The 20,678-nt window shown below is 28.2% G+C and overlaps 1 protein-coding gene across 2 annotated transcripts in view; it reads right to left on the bottom strand.

Annotated features, from left to right (window-relative positions):
• Positions 1-1,025: 1,025 nt before the first annotated feature.
• The window catches only part of LOC136977034 (ras-related protein Rab-2-like), a 35,010-nt gene continuing 15,357 nt past the window's right edge, over positions 1,026-20,678 (bottom strand). Inside the window, exons 4-8 of one of the 2 annotated variants that reach the window (XM_067272464.1) lie at positions 12,680-12,762; positions 10,409-10,501; positions 8,112-8,223; positions 3,967-4,035; positions 1,026-1,695 (exon numbers count right to left, since the gene is read on the bottom strand). In XM_067272464.1, the coding sequence (XP_067128565.1) occupies positions 1,600-1,695; positions 3,967-4,035; positions 8,112-8,223; positions 10,409-10,501; positions 12,680-12,762 (453 nt within the window). In that variant the 3' untranslated portion in view covers positions 1,026-1,599. Of the gene's footprint in view, positions 1,696-3,966; positions 4,036-8,111; positions 8,224-10,408; positions 10,502-12,675; positions 12,763-20,678 lie in introns of both variants that reach the window. The other variant, XM_067272463.1, reaches the window with a different exon arrangement.

The following is a 20,678-nucleotide window of genomic DNA, read 5'->3' on the forward strand; positions in this document are numbered from 1 at the left end:
CACTTCCAATATAAATACTGTAGTTTTCAATTTACATGGTTTTAATTTTACACAAAACCAATCTACTATGCAAATCAAGAGTTAAATATATTGCCTTAAATCTCATCTTGAATTATTTATGTGAAATACTGTAAGGAAACTTCATATTCCATTCTTTCTGAGAATAAATTACGTCTCTTAATACTAAGGGATTAACATTCCTCTTATAATGTAATAAGTGAAAGAGAATTTATCAAAATAAAGATATTATCTATTTTGATATGTGATTCTTAATAAAAATAAATTTAATAATATAATAGTCTCTACTTACTGTGATTATAGATACTGTTATCAGTAGTTTAATGTTATCAAAATTAGCTGATTATGAAATGTAAGTTAAAATACACTTGTAAAATTCATATCATAATAGGTCTTAACCAATGTTTTACAGTAATCAAATAACAATTTTAAATGCTCATAGTGCAAGTTTAAATTGTTAGAATTTCTTTTTTCAATTTTGCACTAACTGTTATTAAAGGTAGTAGCAGCAAACAATACTGAATGAATAAAATATTAATTAATAATAAAAATAATTAAATAATTAAAAATGATAACTTGAAAAGTCATTAATATGTCTTTTTAGTGCAAAATCAATAAGACAAGACAAGACTACAGTTAGTATGAATTCTAATTTGTTTACCTCAATGTTACCTGTTGTTATCATTATCAGTAAATTCCAAAATAATTACAATAAGCTTTTACTGTATTAATTATGTAATATAAAATTAATAATTTTATTCATTCAATTTTAGGTAAAATATATGCAAAGAAAGCTATAATATAATATACTAAAAAACATTTTTTAATGAAAATTAACACCAAATCTTCTGCACTTTGTTATGAAATTAGTCTGCAATGCCATTTTAATATAATCAATATGAATTAATTACACTATATTACAAAGATATTAATATCTGCAAATTGGTTTACTTTTTAAACCACAACTGTTTTACAGAAATTAGACATTAATAACACAACTTACTTAATTTTATACCAATCAATTGCTTTGTAAACATCAAAATCATAAAATTTAATATAACGTTTACTAAATTTTAAAACTATTTTCTTTTACATTAGGATTTTGTTAATTTTGTTGAAAAACTGCTTAATAATAATAAAATGTTTATCTTTTTTTATATTGGCTTAGTATTCAGAATCTATCAGAAGCTAAAATTCAGTGGAATTACAGTGGCTATAATGATTTGTTTTACAAAAGTTTTATACTTTGTAAATTAAAATTCCCCATTCAAACTTTTATGTATATTTTCTTTACCAGAACATTTTTTAATTATGTAAAATTTAATTTGATAACTATTTTTAATTACCAAAATAAATTTATTATTCATCTAATATTTTAATGAAAATATAAGAATTAGCAACCAGTAAAATTTGTTCTATTTCCTGATTGTCAAACTTTTAATATTTCTCTTTACGTATTCAAAAATACTTTGTATAAATATATGTTTAGAACAGAATTTACAAATTAAAATGTACAAATAAGAAAATAAGCATTACAGGCTAAAACTACAGAAATAATGATTTACACCAATGAAGTAATATTTAACAGCAGCCACTTCCTTGACCTGACCCTTGGCTACCAACTGGAAGAGGACGATTTGTAGGAGAGTGTTGAGTACCAATTTTAATACCATTAGCCTGGGAGAAAAAACTTCATAAATATCAAGTTCATATGTACCAAAAATGCATATAGTATACTATTAGTATACCATTTTATATATTATTAAATGAAGACTCAATTACTGGTTTCATTAAAGAGCTGGCTTTTTTTTTCTTTTTTTTGTTAAACCAGTAATTTAACCTTCACTTAACAGTATCAATTCAAATAATCAACTATAAGAAAAATTTTCAAAAATCATATAAAAAAAATATCCATTCATTATAATAAGTAACATAATAAGAGACTTATATCAGTGTGTTTACTATTTCACAAATTATTGATTTAAACTTTTTATTAATTAATTTCCTGAAGACAAAGTCCTTCCCAAAAAACGAGGGACCGCCGTTTTTATTGTGTTCCAGACATTACACTTTTGGCGACTGACCTTTCCTTTTAGGCTACTGGCCGCCAAACAGTCCTTTAAAAACACAAACATATATCTAATTAAAAATATAAACATTTTCAAAAAGACAGGAACTGGTAAAATACGGACGTCTTCTATTCTCCATCATACCTTCTTGGGGTTGTTTCGGCTTTTATCTACAACGAAATAGGCGCTGGTAAAATGTAGATGAGAAAAGCTGCCCCCTGGTGACAATACTTTAAAATTATATTTGTAAATCTTCGTCCGATGGCGATAATTATGATTAATTTCCTGAAGACAAAGTCCTTCCCAAAAAACGAGGGACCGCCGTTTTTACTGTGTTCCAGACATTACACTTTCAGTTGCCAAAAGTGTAATGTCTGGAACACAATAAAAACGGCGGTCCCTCGTTTTTTGGGAAGGACTTTGTCTTCAGGAAATTAATCATAATTATCGCCATCGGACGAAGATTTACAAAAATTAAATTTTTTAATTAAAATGTATTACAAAATTTTGTAATATGTTTTTGCTATATATATATGCATGGAAGATATGTAACATCACACCATGTTTAATATTTCTTTATACATATCAAAATGTAAAGTGTTTAATAATTTTAGGTACAATTTATGACTTCTTTCATTTTCAAACTTTTTTTTTTGCATATAAAAACAAATGTTATCTGTTATTCATTACTATATGAAACAACATAATAAATAAATCTAAAATTTATATTTCTAGACATCAACATTAATTTCTTACTTTCATTAATTATTGTAAAAGAAAAATGAAAATAAATAAGCATTTTATAAATTTATTATGAAAAAAGTTTAGATTTATTTAGGTGCTTAAAGTAAATTTATATCATTTATAATTTTTAAATTTAAGATGTAATTTATCTTAATTTTAATCATGTAACAAACAATTTGCAAAAGATGAAAGAATAATATTCATTGTCTAGCGGAAATGTAATAAAACTATAAAGTGACAAAATTTAATTTATTAAATAATTTTGCGTTCCAATTATTAAATTTTAGACTTCATTTTTCAATACAGTAAGCATTAAATTCAAAAAAATTTGTTTGTTAAATAATTAAAAACATGGACAAATTATTATCTTTATACAATTTGATATTCTATCAAACCACACCAAATTTACATGAAGACAATACAACAGAAGGCCAATCTGCCATGGTTGGATGCCTCAAGAGGACTATGGAGAAACTGGCCTATATTTAAGTGTTAGATGTGTGAAGAAAAACCTACAAAACTTCATGCAGCCAGTTCATTGTGAAGTTTGCACCTGATCAATGGGCTGGCTGCATGTAATTACATGTTCAATGACTTTATCCACTTGGACACTTATTTTAACATTCATATGTTAAGCCCATATTCTTTATAATTTTTATAGTGATTTACATTAAAATATAATCCTAATAAATTTATTTTAAGTAGATCTGATCAAACCTTTCAAACTTTGAAATAAAAATCTACTTTTGCATAATTTTTTTCTTTTTTTTATCACATTTAAAAAAAATTTTAAATCTTATAATGTTATGTATAGTATATTTGTGTCCGTGGTTATAAATTATCAAGTTAAAAAAGTTATATTCTAGATCAGTGGTGCCCAAACTATGATCTCTGAGCCAAATCTAGCACTTGGAATACATTAATCTGGTCCACAAACATATTTGACACATCATTTATAAATGGTAGAAATAAGTCCACTTTCTGTATATATGGAATATACAAAATATTTGCAGAATATATAAAATATAGATTAAATACTACTGTTTTAGATAAAATTAATTTATTCTAAGTTTTATCCTAGACAAAAAATCTAGTGTAATAAAATTTTTATTATAAATAAATCAGATTTCATTACCTCATTACTGATATCAAAAGCACCTCCTTGAATTTTATCATAAATTTCTCTGGCAGTATTTATAAATGCCTAATCAAAAACAATTTTAAATTAAAGCTTAGCATGTTATTTGTTTGTTTCTTTTTAAAACATTTCATTAATTATATTAAATATATATATATATATTACTTAATTTTAAATTTATAAAGCTGATATTCATTTAATGCTCTAGACCAGTGTTCGGTAACCAGTGTGCCATGGCTCACTGGTGCGTCATCACAAAGGTGAAAGGTGTGACGTGAACTTTTACATATTCTATTAATTTCAAGTTTTATTTATATATTTTTATTATGGACAAAAATGTGTTTCTTATGCTTGTATTTCATTCTCTGCCACAGCACTGATGAAATAAGTTGATGTTCGTTTATTCTTTATTACAAGCCATGCATTTTTATGTATTCTAAGAAATTAAATGTAAAATAAATTTGCTCACAGGTGTTGATGTCTGATAATAATAAGTGTTACTGGCATTACATAATTCTATTAACAGGATCATATCATATGTTTTTGAGGAGAATAACATTTTGGTGTGTCGTGTTGAGTCATGGGTGTGCCACAAGTAGAAAAAGGTTGCGGAACACTGCTCTAGATATATTTATTAATTATTAATAGAAAAATTAATATATTTATTAAATTTTCTATTTTCATGTATAAATTCAAAAAAAATGTATTTAAAATACAACAACACTATAATAGTCTAAAAATAGCATGTACAGCATATCTTTCATACCTTTACTAATATTTTAGTACAAATAAATGATTATTTTCTAATAAATGAATTTATTCATTCAGTACATACAAGCCAAAATTTATTTATTTACAATTAAAAATTTAGTGTCTAGTAGTGAAAAATAATAGTATTTAATGTCTTACCACGAAATCATTTAATCGACAAATTTCTTGTATGGTATTTTTATATATTTGTATATTTAATGTAAACATTTAATGTTAAAGTATTAAATTTTCCCATGAAATCATACCACAACAAATTGAGTTATGTACCGGTATTATTAATTCACAAAAAAAATATGTTGAGTTTGTTTCAGCCAGAAATCGTTATGCTATTTACAGCATAATTACAGTGAAAACTAATTTTTTAAATTACTTTTTGTCCAACGAAGAAAAGTGTAAACGTACATAATAAACAACTACCCAATAATTTTTATTCCTATTGCCAGATGATCTACTGTCAAGCTATATTAAGGATAAAAAGAATATTTGTATCTAATTAGTTATTAGCCTTAATATAGCCAGATAGATAATCTAGCAGATTGTTTGACAATATATATAAACAGGTTTACTGTTATGTTGTTTATTGTTATTTATATTTTAAATTATTTCATAACAATATTCAAACTTATACTTTTGTATAGATATAAAAGTATAAATTTTAAGTATTGTTATAAATTAAATTAATCTGCATTATAAAATTATAATTCACATATTGTTTCTGATATTGATATTTATTATATCAATTTAATTAAAATATGTTAGGAGAATATTGATAATCCTTAATGTCTAAGAAACAAAATATTTTTTATACATTAACAAGTTCATTATTTTTACTGTATTTTTCAAAAATATAATCTTCACAAAGAAAGATTTATTATATGCTAATAAGATATAGTTTATAAATATTTGACATGTAAAAATAAAATTGTTTGAATGTTACTGATTTGATCAAATAAAATGATATAAAAGCTTTTTACAAAATTTGATCAAAATTAAATAATATAGATTTTTTTAACATATACTCTTAAATAAACATTTTTTTAAACTGATGATAATTAATGTTAAATAATTTGTTATGTTCTTACACCATTAATTATAAAAGTCTACATTATGTTATAATTATATTAACATGATAAAAAAAAGTATCATTTTATTACTAAAACATGAAATTACTTCTATAACAACGTTAATATTAGAATATAGTAAAATATTTCATGTTACAAATCATTTCCATATTAATAATGAAACTTCTATTAAGTATTAATTATTATCCTAAAAAACATTTATATTGAGAAAATTATGTGTAAATTAAAATTTTATGAATTTCACATTTATATTATTTATATTATAATTTGATTTTTTTGTATACTTTAAGATAAAAATAGTCATTTAAGTTTATAATAACCATGTAATAACATTAACTGGAAATTATAAATTTAATAATTCACTACACCTTACAATTCCAGCAAAATATGTTAATTTGCGAACACTTTGATCTTATTTAAAGGCCATCTTCAGGCAAGAGCGATTAAAATCATTTAATCACTACAGAATTCGAAGCTTTCCACATGTTACAGTGTAAAATTTAAACTTAAAATATTCTTAGAAAAACTAAATAAAATACAAAAAACAAACAAATATGTATATTTTGATTTAGGTTTATATATAACAATTTTTATAGATAACTTTTTAACAAAGCTTTTCAATTAAAAGCCTTCCATACATCTCTTCATATTAACCCAAGCCTATGCAACAAGGAATATGATCATTTGTCTGAATGTTACTGAATATACTATGCTGACTTCCATACATTTGATATAGTGTCTTTATCATTAAAGTTCATGCAACCTTTTGTTCTTGAGGATAAATATATTTGAAATTTTTCCAACACATTATTTAATTCTTCTGGTTTCCTGGCTATCTGATTATCTTGGCCACACATATGTTGACTTGATATGTTGACATATTAAGCTGAAAATGTTTTGAAAATAAAAATATTTTAATTCTTTATATGAGCAATTATTTATTGTGACATTGTCACAATGCAGGGCTGCAAGTTTTAGCCAAATTTTTAATTTATTTAATTTCTCTCCACCTCAAATTAGTAGTGGCTAGCTCCTGTACATCATACTGTTCCTTTAACAACACAGTCATGCCAGTCATCTATTAACTGTTTTCAGGGAAAGTTTTGAATTGAAATAATGTGATTTCTGGTTTGTATTGAAAGTTTGTGTATAGTTGATCAAGGCCTCCTGTTCCTAAGGTTTCCATATCTGGTCTCAAATTTCATCTATCTAACTCTGATCAAGATTAAGGAAAGACAGACGGACAGCAGATGACAACAATGGGAATTTACAGGTCTACAATTTTTCCAAATTGCAGCCCAATAAAGCCAAAAATATAATATCTGATGTTGCTGCATATGCTGCTAATGAAGTAACTTGTATGCTTTTCTTCATGTTCCATTTGCATACAAAGAAACATGAATAGAGCTCAAGAAGAACATAAAAGCTTTTGATAAAAATTGTCATAACAAATAAATTTAGTTACAGAATTTAAGAAAAATTCTTAAAAATAGACAATACATAAAAGTGTCTTCTAATCTCATGTGCATGCAAAGAGACAAAAGTTAGAAAACACTTTTATGTATTGTCTATTTTTAAGAACTTTTCTTAAATTTTGTAACTAAGCATACAAGCTACTGCATTAGCAGTGTACACAGCAACACCAGGAATTTAGTAGACACATGTGCAGCCAAGATAATTAGACTAATCAGAGAATCAGAAAACTAAGGAGCTTGGAGGAACTTTAGTTATTGAGAGTAAATATACTTAAAAGTTGCATAAACTTTAATGACAATTAAACTAACAAATACATGAAAGTCAGCATATGATATTAGTAACATTCAAGACGATGATATTGCATTGCACAGGGTTGGGTTAATATGAGGGGACATATGGAAGGCTTTTAACTGAAAAGTACTCTTAAGAAGTTATCTATAAAAACTGTTATATATATTTAAGTCAAAAAATATATAACAGTTTGTTTATATATTATTTGGTTCTTTTAAGAATGTTAAAGTTTAAATTTCGAACTGTAAACATTTTTAAACAGTTCTAAGTTAGAATATTGTAACATGTAAACATTTCAAATTCTGTAATAGTTCAATGATTCAAATTTCTCTTGCCTAAAGATGGCCTTTAAAGAATTTGCAAATTGAAATGTTTTGCTGGAATTGTAAGGTGTAGTGTATTAGTAAAGTTTATATTACTTTACATAAGAAAATGCAGTTACAGTGAATTATAATCTATTTAATAATAATTATAAATATATTTAAATAATTTATTTAATAATATGAATTTTAGAAAACATACTTCTTCCACATTAGCAGCTGTTTTAGCAGATGTTTCCATAAATATTAGACCATGTTCACGAGCAAATATTTCTCCTTCTTCTCTATTTACTTCTCTTTTACTTTCCAAATCACTATTTTAACAATAAATATATAAAATTAAAATAACACTTGCCTCTTCAATATTTATATTAATTAAAGGACTAATGATTATGATATATGATCTTTACAAATTATTTATTTCTTCATTATTAGATCATTGTTAATCATATCATTAAGTTCAGTTAGGCCATGTTAAGTATTGTACATATCAATAAGATATAAAAATATATTCTGTTTAAAGTTGAATCTCCACTAAAGATTTTTTTAAATGTTGTTCGTTTTAATTCATTCATTTCAGTTTAAGTTTTTTATATATGCTATTCTTAGAATGTCTCATGTAAAGTAGGTTGAACTAAAGATAACTGAAATTGAGATGAAAATGTTTTAAAAATAAAGATTTTTAATTCCTTATCTAAAGCCAAAAATATAAAATCCATGATAATGTATCATTAGTTTAAAAATATAAATCTATATAATATAAAAATTAGTTAAAGAATCTGAAATATTAAATGGTTCAAGAAAACATCCAGTTTTGTTATTAAAATAATTTGATGTATTTAAATAAAATCAATGCAGAAATATGAAATTCTGATGCCATAACTTTATAAAAATATTCAGTACATTAATATAAATAAAATTTTTTATAATTGATTTATTAAAATTACAAAAGCTGAAAATACAAAAAAGAATAATTATTTAATTAACATAAGTTATGTCGTTACCTTTCAGCTTAGCCACATGGGCATGAGCATGGCCCACTCAGCAGTAATTTTATGATTGCACTGTATATTGTTAAGCAACAAAATACTTTTTACTATTAGTTTACAATAGCTGTTGTTATTGTAAACATATGAGGGGTGGCTTGTATTAACTGTAGATTTAATAAAAAGAAATTTTATATAGGGAACTCTAAGAGAAAATTAAAAGTAAGAGTAAGAGAACAAGAGGCTACAATCAAATTAAAATATAAAGATTCTCAGTGGTTTTCAAGCATTACTGAAAATAAATATAAAATAGATATTATTAAAATTTTACATAGAGAAAAAATTTAATAAAAAGGAAAATTAAAGAACATTGTTTTGAAAAAAGTAAACATTTGTTAAATTCAAAACAAATAATTGTAATTAGACATGTGTTGGAATGATGTAATCAACCAATATAAATGTAGCAGTCATTGTAACTTGAAAAGTGAAAGGGTATACATAGTGAAAGTGATTCATGTAGTTTAATAATCAGCAAAAAAAATGAACAATATTGAATTATTCATGTCATAGTTATTTTAAATTGTAAGTATACATAAATAATTTTTTAAGATTTTTACATGACCTTTTTTTTATTTTAAAACTACAATTTTTATCTTTTGTTTATAGTACACCTGAACCAGTGATTTGACCAAAATGCATTTTGTAAAATAAAGTTATATTAATGGATAATAAAACATCTTTCCAAATATAAAATTTCTCATTTGTGTCTTGTAGTCAGTGGCAAAAATAAAAAATAAAAAAACCAGATCAATGTCATCTCAACTGCATTACTGCAATGACTCAACTATTTAATATACTTTTTATGACAAGCAAACATTCCTTCTAAGCTGCCCACTGATTTCCATGGAGTTGCACAGATGCTTTTACTTTCTGTGCATGCAAACAACAGCAGAGCATCTACATATAAAACATTCATATGATCTAAATAATCTCTATGTACAGGATGAATCAGGAGGAATCTGCAATATTCATGATGATACTATGATTGGCAAATTAGTTTACATAAACATGTATCAGATTTCTTCTCTGAAAATTTTTTGCACAGGTACATTTTGAAATGGCGCAGCTACATGAAAAATTATGGGAAACGTCAAAGTAATTTTCGTGAAATGAAAGTATTTGTATTTTCACCTATTAATAACAAAAATTATTAAAAAATTTTCAGCACACTCTTTAAAATTAAAAATCCAAGCTTATAAACAGAGTGCCATTAATAGAAATTTTAGCATATTTGAAAAACATCTTTCATTTATATATCCTACAGCACTTGGTACTTCAGCTTCTATAAGTTTTGAAAAACAAAAATGGCTCCTCCCAAAAAAGTTGCTGAACCTGAGCTAAAGTAATCACTTATTATTAAATATGTTTTAATTTTTTTCATGTCAAACATGAAAAACTTTAATTGCTTTAAAAAATGTAGTAATTTAGAATAAACAAAAATTATTTTACTTACCATTTATTTCCAATTAACATTATAACCATATTTGAATTGGAATGCTGTTTTGCATCTTCTAACCAAGACGCTAGGTGAGAGAATGTGTCCTTTCTAAAAAATATAATTTCAAAAATATAATAATAGAATTTTCACAAATTATTATTATATTAAATTTTTACCAAAATAGAAAAACTTCTATAATATTTTTAAAAAGCTTTAATTTTATTTAACAGTATTCAAGGAACCAAGAGATCAATAGTATAATTATTACAAAGTTTGTGCTTTAATATTTCTGTAATCACTTTCATTAAAAGAAAGCCTAGATTTTTTTTAAATTTTTAAACAAGATGACAATTCCAGCTTATAAAAACAATGTTCATTATTAAATATTTTTAATAACAATAAATATTAGTGCTAAGAATTCTGCAATTTAAAACATTTTTTTCTATTGAGAAACAGTTTTGCTTTTATAGAATATGAATAGATGTGTTATTAAAAGACAAAACCTTGGTATCATTACAGACAAGAATAGTTCAAAGTAACTATAAATTACTTAAAAATTATAATCTGATATTTTTTACAATAAATATGCTTGATATTTTTCTCAATAAATAATATTTGAACAGATCATTTATCTTATTTTTAAGTTTATATGAATGAGATAAATATAATGCATGTCAATAAAAAATTTATGAACATTTTTACTTACATTTTTAAATCACAAATATCATGATTAACTTCATTAATTAAAAAAATATGTTTATTTTAGTGCTTTTATTACTGAACATTATGTAGTATATATTTAAACATTTATCTAAAATTATAAAAAGATCAACTAACAGAATTTGCAGTAGGTAACTTTAATAATTCTGCATAACTGACAGTCCATAAGATAATTGTTAGTTATATTATTTTTCATATTAATGTAATTGGAGAAAATAATTTATATATAGAACTTAACTGATAAAGTTAAAAAAATATAGAGATAAATTATAAATATTTTCAAAAATTCTGGATTATTTAAAAATAATTTTGTATATAATGACAAAAGTGGTGATAATAATAATAATAATAATAACAACATGCCAGAAATTATACAACACATCACTTCAGGTTGCAAGCTCTTGGTACAGACAGATTGTTTACACAGACATAATCAAGTAGCAAATATAATACACCAAGAGCTTGCAAACAAACAAATTATTAGACATCCACAAACCATACTATAGATACATTCCACAAACAGTATTGAAAAACAACACACACAAAATGTACTATGACAGAGCCATAATCACAGATAAAACAATTTACCACAACAGACCAGACATCACACTCATTGACAAACACAATAAAATCACATACATTATAGACATATCCATTCCAAACACTCACAATGTACAAAACGCATGCACTGAAAAAGTCAGCCAGTACACAGAACTTGCCCAGGAAATAAGGCATCTGTGGAGGATGGATAGGGTGCTTATTGTACTGTACCTGTTGTTGTCCTGAAGAAGACCGTTAAAAACGATCGAAAACGTTTTTAATTTATTAAAACATTTGTTGCTGGATAATTAAAGGTGCAAATTTTCATGTTCTCTCCTCTACAGGTGTCATACCACACACACTACACAAAAGCCTGGGCACATTACAATTGAATAGAAACACATACATCACACTACAGAAGACCACTATATTGAATACATTCCATATTGTGAAGAAATTCTTGAATACAAACACACACACTGATACACTTCTTTAATTTTTGTTTTGGTTACTATGCCTTGAGTTTGGCCCAGCATCGTACACAGCCACCAGTGTTAACCGAGTATATCTCACATAACCCAACATAATAATAATGTGTAAGGATGATTTTAGAAATTCATCTCCATTGTCACTTCATAAAAGTTATTTTCAATAAGTAGATCAATTTTCAAAAATACAAAATTATTTAAATCAGAGGATAGTAATAAAACTTTTAGAAAATATTAATATTTTAATTTATTATAGAAAATCCATTCTAGCAGAGAGATGATTTTATTACAGAATTATTTTAAGATGTTAAAATAATTTTCATACAAGAAAAAGAAAAAAATTATATTATATTTTAACATTTACTAAAAAATTTAAAAATCAATAGCTAATTCTCAAAAATTTGAAGTCCAGAAAATTTATATATTGCTTTATAGACATAAAGCAATATATAATATAAATTTTCTAGATGATAGTTGTAAAGAAATAAGACAACTTTTAATCTTAAAAATTTTAAAAATTCAAATGTAATTTACTTGCCTTGTAATATCATATACCAATAATGCACCAGCCGCTCCTCTGTAATAAGATCTGGTAATTGAACGAAATGCTTCCTGACCTGCCTTTCAACAATTATATTATTTCATTTAAGAATTCCGTTATTAGTCAGTTATTTTTAAAGATAATAAAATAAATAAAATATAAGTAATAAAAACCTTTATTACAAAAACATCATAAAAAATAGATCTTCAGTAAAGCTTTAAAATAAAATATCAATTTTAGCATGGTTTAATTAGCTAAAATTATTTATAGATATCTAATCTCAACCAAAATTATCTTAATAGACATATAAAAACAAATAAATGTAAAATTAATTAATTTTATAAAGTGTTTAAACGTACTTCTAAAGTACAAAAATGAAAGTGGCAAGATGAGTTTAATTAATAAACAATTTTAAATTCAGTTATTCTCTGAGTAATGTTTGAATTTATTTCAAGGTTTTACTGGGCTCAAGTGAATATTATAATGATATAAATTATAGAACTAAAATGATTAATTATGCAATTCATATCATTATTAAAAATACCTTAAATCTATAGTTTCAGTTCCATTTCATTATCTTAACAATATGAAAGGTTATTTTTAATGATAACCAGTTAAATATGGATAGTCAACAAATCAGTTATTTAAGTAAGTAAAAAAAAATACAGTTTAATATATATGGGAGATAGATTGATTTTTATTGACATTGAATATGAACAGGATGTATCAATTTAGGTTTAAAGATTTTTATTATTAAATAAATTGTGTAGAATTAAATAAATCACACAAAACAAAATTCTTTATATATGAAAACATTTTCTTATCATTTTAAACTATATTTTATAGAAAAATGAAAATAGCTACTATCATTTTTTAGTATATAATTTCTATAATCTGTTGTTAAACAGGATAAAAGAATGCTAAGATTTATCTTTCTGATATACAGGGTGTTTCAGTACAGTGGTTACAAACTTTCAGGCAAGACAGAGTACACCTAGACAATGGAAAATCACATAGCAATGCATGGTCAGAAATGCTTTCCTGGCACAGTAGTGACAAGAACGCAAGAAAGGAAGGACATGAACAGGGTGAAAAAACATGTTTATTATTCTTAGTACAGCAAAAATCAAAAGTGTTCGAAGTTACGACCCAGGGCCATGATGCAGGCCTCACACTCCGGCGCACTGAAGAACTAACATTGTCGAAAATACCAGGCATGCCCCAGACTTCCCAGCAACTAACACGATGCATGCAACAAGTTCCTCAGCACTGTTAACAGAAGTTTCATACACCAGTGCCTTGATAATCGTGTACACCAGCCAAATACGTACCAGCATTTTTGCTGTACTAAGAATAATAAATATGTTCTCTCACCCTGTTCGTGTCCTTCCTTTCTTGTGATTTGTGTCGTCACTACCATGCAAGGAAAGCGTTTCCAACCATGCATTGCTATGTGATTTCCCATCATCTAGGTGTACTCTATCTCTCCTGAAAGTTTGTAACCGCTGTGCCGATACACCCTGTATTTAATCCAGTGTTTCCCAACGTGGGGCCCTCGCCCCACAAGGGGGCAATTTGATCTTTAAGGGGGGCAATTCAAAATGGACTTGTTTAGAGTTTAAGTTAACCGTATAGCTGCTGTACGCCATATTTATTGTAAATATTGATTTAAGTTAGTTTTAGTTTTCTTTCTTCTTTGTTTCCCTTTCCTTCTAGAACTTTCGTTTATAACCCTTTTCCCTTGGGGTGGGATTAACAATTCTGGGAACCACTGAGAACAAAGAGATAAACAAGGCCCCGAGGCCGGTGAAAGAGGAGAAAGGACATTCTTTGCCAGACGTCGAGGTGGACAGACACGAGTTGTGTTGTTCCGGGTCACATTTGGCAATGACAGGAAAGTGCAAGAGAAACTTCAACGAACACGACAACGAGAGACCTTCCAAAAATGTTCAACGTGGTATCCTACCCAGAGATTGTAGAGTTCAGCAAGAAAAAACCCATGTATTCCAATCTTTTCTATGTTCTATTTCCTATCTTATCTTTTTCCTACTAATTTTTCTATCGCTAGTTTTAAGTTAGTACATAAGTTTTAGTTATAGTTTTTATATTGTTGCAAACGGTATATGTTGTTTGCACTGTACTATTGTTACTTATTTTATAATATAGTGGAGTTGGAATATAAAATAAAACCTGTACATTTATGCAAAATAAATTACTTTGTTGACCATACTGTCACATAGTCTTTGAAACGTGTTTCTTTTGTCGGTCTACAGCTCTACACCATTTCACATGAATCCAACATCATATTATCTTTTTTTAGTTTCTAATTGATTTTATATACATTTTTCTAGCCCATAAGGAAATAAGTGGTGCGAGCGAGAAAAAAAGTTCATCAGTATTCGGAGAAATATTTAAAATTTGGTTTTATGACCCGCTGTCCACGATGAACGGTCACCTTTTTGTCTTTTATGCCAACGATGCTTGACCAACGAATCAATGAAACGAGGTCGTCTCGAGGCACATTTGAAGGCAAAACACAATGCTCATATTAATTCAGATTTAAATTACTTTAAAATTTTGAAGAAAGATTTTGAAAAAAGAGTAACATTAAAGCCTCTATGCCTATTTGCTGCTCATAAAGAAACTATCAATCGTACTCTGGAGGCTAGTTATCAAATTTCATTACTCATCACTAAATCTGGGAAAAGTCATACTATAGGGAAGAATTTAATCAAACCATCAATATCAGCATTTCTTAAAACGGTTCTGGACAAAGATGACAAAGATGTTAAAGCTATGCCACTAAGTAACAATACTGTTAGCAGAAGAATAGACAAAGTGAGTGAGGATATTGAAAAACAACTTGTCGAAAAGCTGAAATCAAGACAATTCTTGGCGCAAATGGATGAATCAACTTTGAGAGACAGTGAGGCCATACTTATAACTTACCAAAATTCTTGTTGATGCAAAAGTGAAGATATTTGGTTTCATTACCTTTATTGAATTATGTCACAAATATTTACAACAAAAATTTTGATAAGTTTCATTGGCTCCAAAAGTGTGAAGTTACTGATACCGCTATACTTGTTATTGTCGATCATCTGAAAATTTTATTGGCTGATTTAAAAGAAAGATTTTCCGATTTGAAAAAAATTGATTTCCCAACTTGGATGATGCAGCCAATGTTAGTGGATTTGTCTGATATTTCAAATTTGCAGTACCAAGAAGATCTCGCAGAAATGCAAAATAATGAGTCAATTAAAACATTATTTAATATAAAAGGTGCAATGGCATGGCTTTGTGAGGAAACCGAAAACAAATATCCAAATGCAACCAATTGTGCAAAAGAACTATTGTTACCTTTTCCATCTTTATATTTATCCGAATGCGGATTTAGTGCCATAAATGATTTGCTGCTAAAAAAAAAAAAAAAGAAATCAGCTGGATATAACTAAACGGGAAGACTCGAGACTAAAGTTAACTAAATTGGAACCTGACATAAAATCTCTCTGCAGCAAGCATCGAGAGCAAGTGTCTCACTGAATTTAAATAATAAATAATTACTAATAATTAAAATATTATAGAAAATCTTTCATTAAAATTATTTTGTACACTGTACTTGAATTTCAGTTCTCCATTATATGTTTTGAAAATTTACTTACTGTGTTTTCTCAATAATTTCCTAGTGATTTCTTCCTAAAACCAATCATTCAAGTTTCTTTAGTGAACGTTTCAATTTTCGAATATTAAAAATTGTGTATATGTTAGGGGGCATAAGAATTTTTGAAAGGCTTAGGTGGGGCATAGCACAAAAAAGGTTGGGAAACACTGATTTAATCTCTTGTAACATGCAAATTTGCTTACAATATTTTAAAAATGAATACAGTAAAACTGCATCAAGTCAAAGTTTAAGGAATTAATGACTGAATTAATGAGTTCAAAATCCAGTTTTCTCAAATTTTTCCGTGGCCATAAATTTTCTGTTATCAAGCCATTTCTTAAGAATCTGTTAAAAACGATTATGAAATTATAAACAGTTTGTGGCAATTTTAAGTGTGTTGTCAATCATCCCCTTGTGTCCCTTTGACAATGCTAGTAACATACTGTATCAGTAAAAGGAATTCAATGTAAAATTGTAATAGTATGATGATGTGTTTAGCATAGAGCCATAATGTAACTTTATATTAATTATCTGTGTACATACAGAAAATAAGATAAATGAAGATCATGGAACTATTAAAGTGAGGGGTACATAGGAAACAGGTTTGAATTAATGAGACCATATTATATGCAAAATCCTACATACCACACCTTGCACTTATAGACAGCTTTGAGTTAATGTAATTCAACTTAGTAAGGTTTTACTGTACTTAATACCAAAGGAACAACAACTGTACTAATAAATCAGAGATTAATTTAATAAAAAACTTATTTCAATTGTTTGGAAATATTCAGAAAATTTTCACAATATTTACTTATTCAAAATTGTGTGTGTAGATGAGCTATGTTTTTTCAAAATAAACTTTATATTAAACCAATATTTTGATAAATAAATTGAAGTAAAATTAATTTAATGTAATAAGTATGAAAAAATTTAAAATAAAGTATGTCTGTTTTAATTTGACATGCATTAGTAATTGCTTTTAATAGTGTCAATGAGGAAGTTTGTCCAAAACTTCAAAACTAATTACAGCAATTTATATTAATTTCTGACATGGATAAACTTAGAATTCATTCATTTACAATGCAATTTTTGAAGATATAATTAAGCCTATCATATTGAAATTATCATATACATATTTTTTATCTGACGCATAAAAAGAATGCAAAAGGAATTATTTCAAAATTCAAACGATCGAATCTCTCCCGCGTGCAATAATTGCGAATGATCTAACAAGCAATTAATCTCCCTGATACCATCATACAAATGTCTCTGTCCATCCATACAGGAATACTACACTATCCTGAGATGCTACCAATGCGGGTGCATTTCGGATACATACCGCCACGCATATGATAATACGTTGCCATCCTTGAAATTAATACATTTCCCCGATTTTGACGCCTTGTAAATCTCAAGGGTCTCCAAGGCCCTGATGCGGTCCGTGTCGAATGACGTTTTAACGAGGCTGGTTTTATCAAAATCCGCCTTTATCTCGGGGTCGGTGGCGTAAGTCGACAGGGCGGTGGTGTGTCTTTTTTTGGCAACGTCATATTTGTGTTCCGAGATCCTTCTTTGAACGGACCTCTTGGTAGACCCGATGTATATTAGGTCCCTTTGGGACCTGTGATCCCTTATCGGGACACTATATACCCCTGGTGCTCTTAGAAAATCCGGTTTATCTTTGGCGTTCCTGAGTAGCGAATAGATCGATTGGGTTCTTGAGTACGCCAACTTGGTGCCCTTCTTCCGCGCTATTTCCTTGTATATGTCCTGCATACCTCTGTTGTACTGGACCACCGTGCGCCGGTTCGGCCCCGAATTGGACCTATCCCGTGTCACCGAAGCGCCAAGTGCCGTGTTTGTATTACGGAAGTTACGCGCTAATCTACGGATGAGGTCGCGTTTATAACCATGGTTAGCGGCTATGTCTTCTATGTGTCGCAGCTCTGTGAGCGTGTCCTCACTCATAATTCTAAATGGGAGGACACGCTCACAGAGCTGCGACACATAGAAGACATAGCCGCTAACCATGGTTATAAACGCGACCTCATCCGTAGATTAGCGCGTAACTTCCGTAATACAAACACGGCACTTGGCGCTTCGGTGACACGGGATAGGTCCAATTCGGGGCCGAACCGGCGCACGGTGGTCCAGTACAACAGAGGTATGCAGGACATATACAAGGAAATAGCGCGGAAGAAGGGCACCAAGTTGGCGTACTCAAGAACCCAATCGATCTATTCGCTACTCAGGAACGCCAAAGATAAACCGGATTTTCTAAGAGCACCAGGGGTATATAGTGTCCCGATAAGGGATCACAGGTCCCAAAGGGACCTAATATACATCGGGTCTACCAAGAGGTCCGTTCAAAGAAGGATCTCGGAACACAAATATGACGTTGCCAAAAAAAGACACACCACCGCCCTGTCGACTTACGCCACCGACCCCGAGATAAAGGCGGATTTTGATAAAACCAGCCTCGTTAAAACGTCATTCGACACGGACCGCATCAGGGCCTTGGAGACCCTTGAGATTTACAAGGCGTCAAAATCGGGGAAATGTATTAATTTCAAGGATGGCAACGTATTATCATATGCGTGGCGGTATGTATCCGAAATGCACCCGCATTGGTAGCATCTCAGGATAGTGTAGTATTCCTGTATGGATGGACAGAGACATTTGTATGATGGTATCAGGGAGATTAATTGCTTGTTAGATCATTCGCAATTATTGCACGCGGGAGAGATTCGATCGTTTGAATTTTGAAATAATTCCTTTTGCATTCTTTTTCAAAACCGTCGATAAAACCTGACGAAGATCGCGGAGGCGATCGAAAACGTTAGTTGTTAATTTTCGTATGCAGTACCGAAATTTAAAAGGCTTTTAATAGTGTCAATGAGGAAGTTTGTCCAAAACTTCAAAACTAATTACAGCAATTTATATTAATTTCTGACATGGATAAACTTAGAATTCATTCATTTACAATGCAATTTTTGAAGATATAATTAAGCCTATCATATTGAAATTATCATATACATATTTTTTATCTGCATACAGCATAACAAAATTTTTCTCACTAACAGCACTAGATTGGCTAATTAGTAACAAGTTTCTTTGACAGGATCTCCAAATTATTGAAATTCAAAATATTCTGACTTTGTTAAATATTTCCCTCTCAAAAAGATGGACTCAGCTCATCTGAACTCCAACTTTCTGATATCAGAAGAAAATCTTATATGATACGCCATTAAACTACTTTAATGACAACATTGCTATTGCAAAGATTTTTTCATTTCTAGAAAGAATAAACATTTTCGGTATCAAGTGCAATGAACTTGTGAAGTGTATAGCTGTGTATTGTCATCATCAAATAGCACTGGAAATCACCTTTCCAAAAAAAGTGTTATTTTCTAATTTCATTTCTAATTACTTGGTATAAGTTGATTCAGTATTTTCAAGTTTTGATGGAACTACAGCAAATAAATCCATCATACAAATTTCAGCTTTAACATCTAAGAAAATTAATGCCATAATTTTACCAAAATAGGCATGGACTTTAAACTCCTTATACCTAGGATGCAAACTGACATGCTTTTGCTGCTTTGATTATTGTTAAATATCTGGATCAAAATAGTAAACTGAAATCTCATCTGATTTTTGTGTAAATTGTGTATAAATTAATCATAAATTTGTCTCAGTCATCCAAAAGTTTTTAAAGATAAAATCAAAATAATAATATAGAAATGCATATTTGCTTTTCTCTCAGGGTTTGGAATACCTTATATTGACAGTATTTTTCATTTCTGGTAAATAATAACTTCCACAATTTTTATATCCTGCAAGTATTCTAATATATGATCTGGCAGTTCTCTATTATGATTTCTGAACTTTTTCAGTATTTTGTCACTGATTGATTAATATGGTCATGTGTCATTTTCACTGTTGTCTAATTTTACTGTTGCATACAACACAGTAGTGACAACTTTGAAATGTTGTCACTACTACATCTTTCTAAATAATCTTAAAAACAGATTACAGCTCTCTTATTTCAAGTTACTGCATCACCTTAGAGGTCTTGTTGTTACAATTTAATCTTCTATAGGAGAAAGCAAAACTAGCATATAGAAAATAGATAGATAATTCAATAAAGGTGATGCATTTTTCATACAGACCTTCATAAACTAGCATATGTCTTTTCTACTTGGTTCATTATTAATTAGCCAAGCTGTACAAACACTATATATGTATAAATTATATATATATATGTGTTAGGTGACCATAATTCTGCCATGCCAAAACAAGATAGGGAGCTGCAGCTGATAAATGCAAGAT

The sequence above is a fragment of the Centruroides vittatus genome, unplaced genomic scaffold (genome assembly GCF_030686945.1).
Source record: "Centruroides vittatus isolate TY-2023 unplaced genomic scaffold, ASM3068694v2 contig_439, whole genome shotgun sequence".
In the NCBI taxonomy this organism is placed as follows: domain Eukaryota; kingdom Metazoa; phylum Arthropoda; class Arachnida; order Scorpiones; family Buthidae; genus Centruroides; species Centruroides vittatus.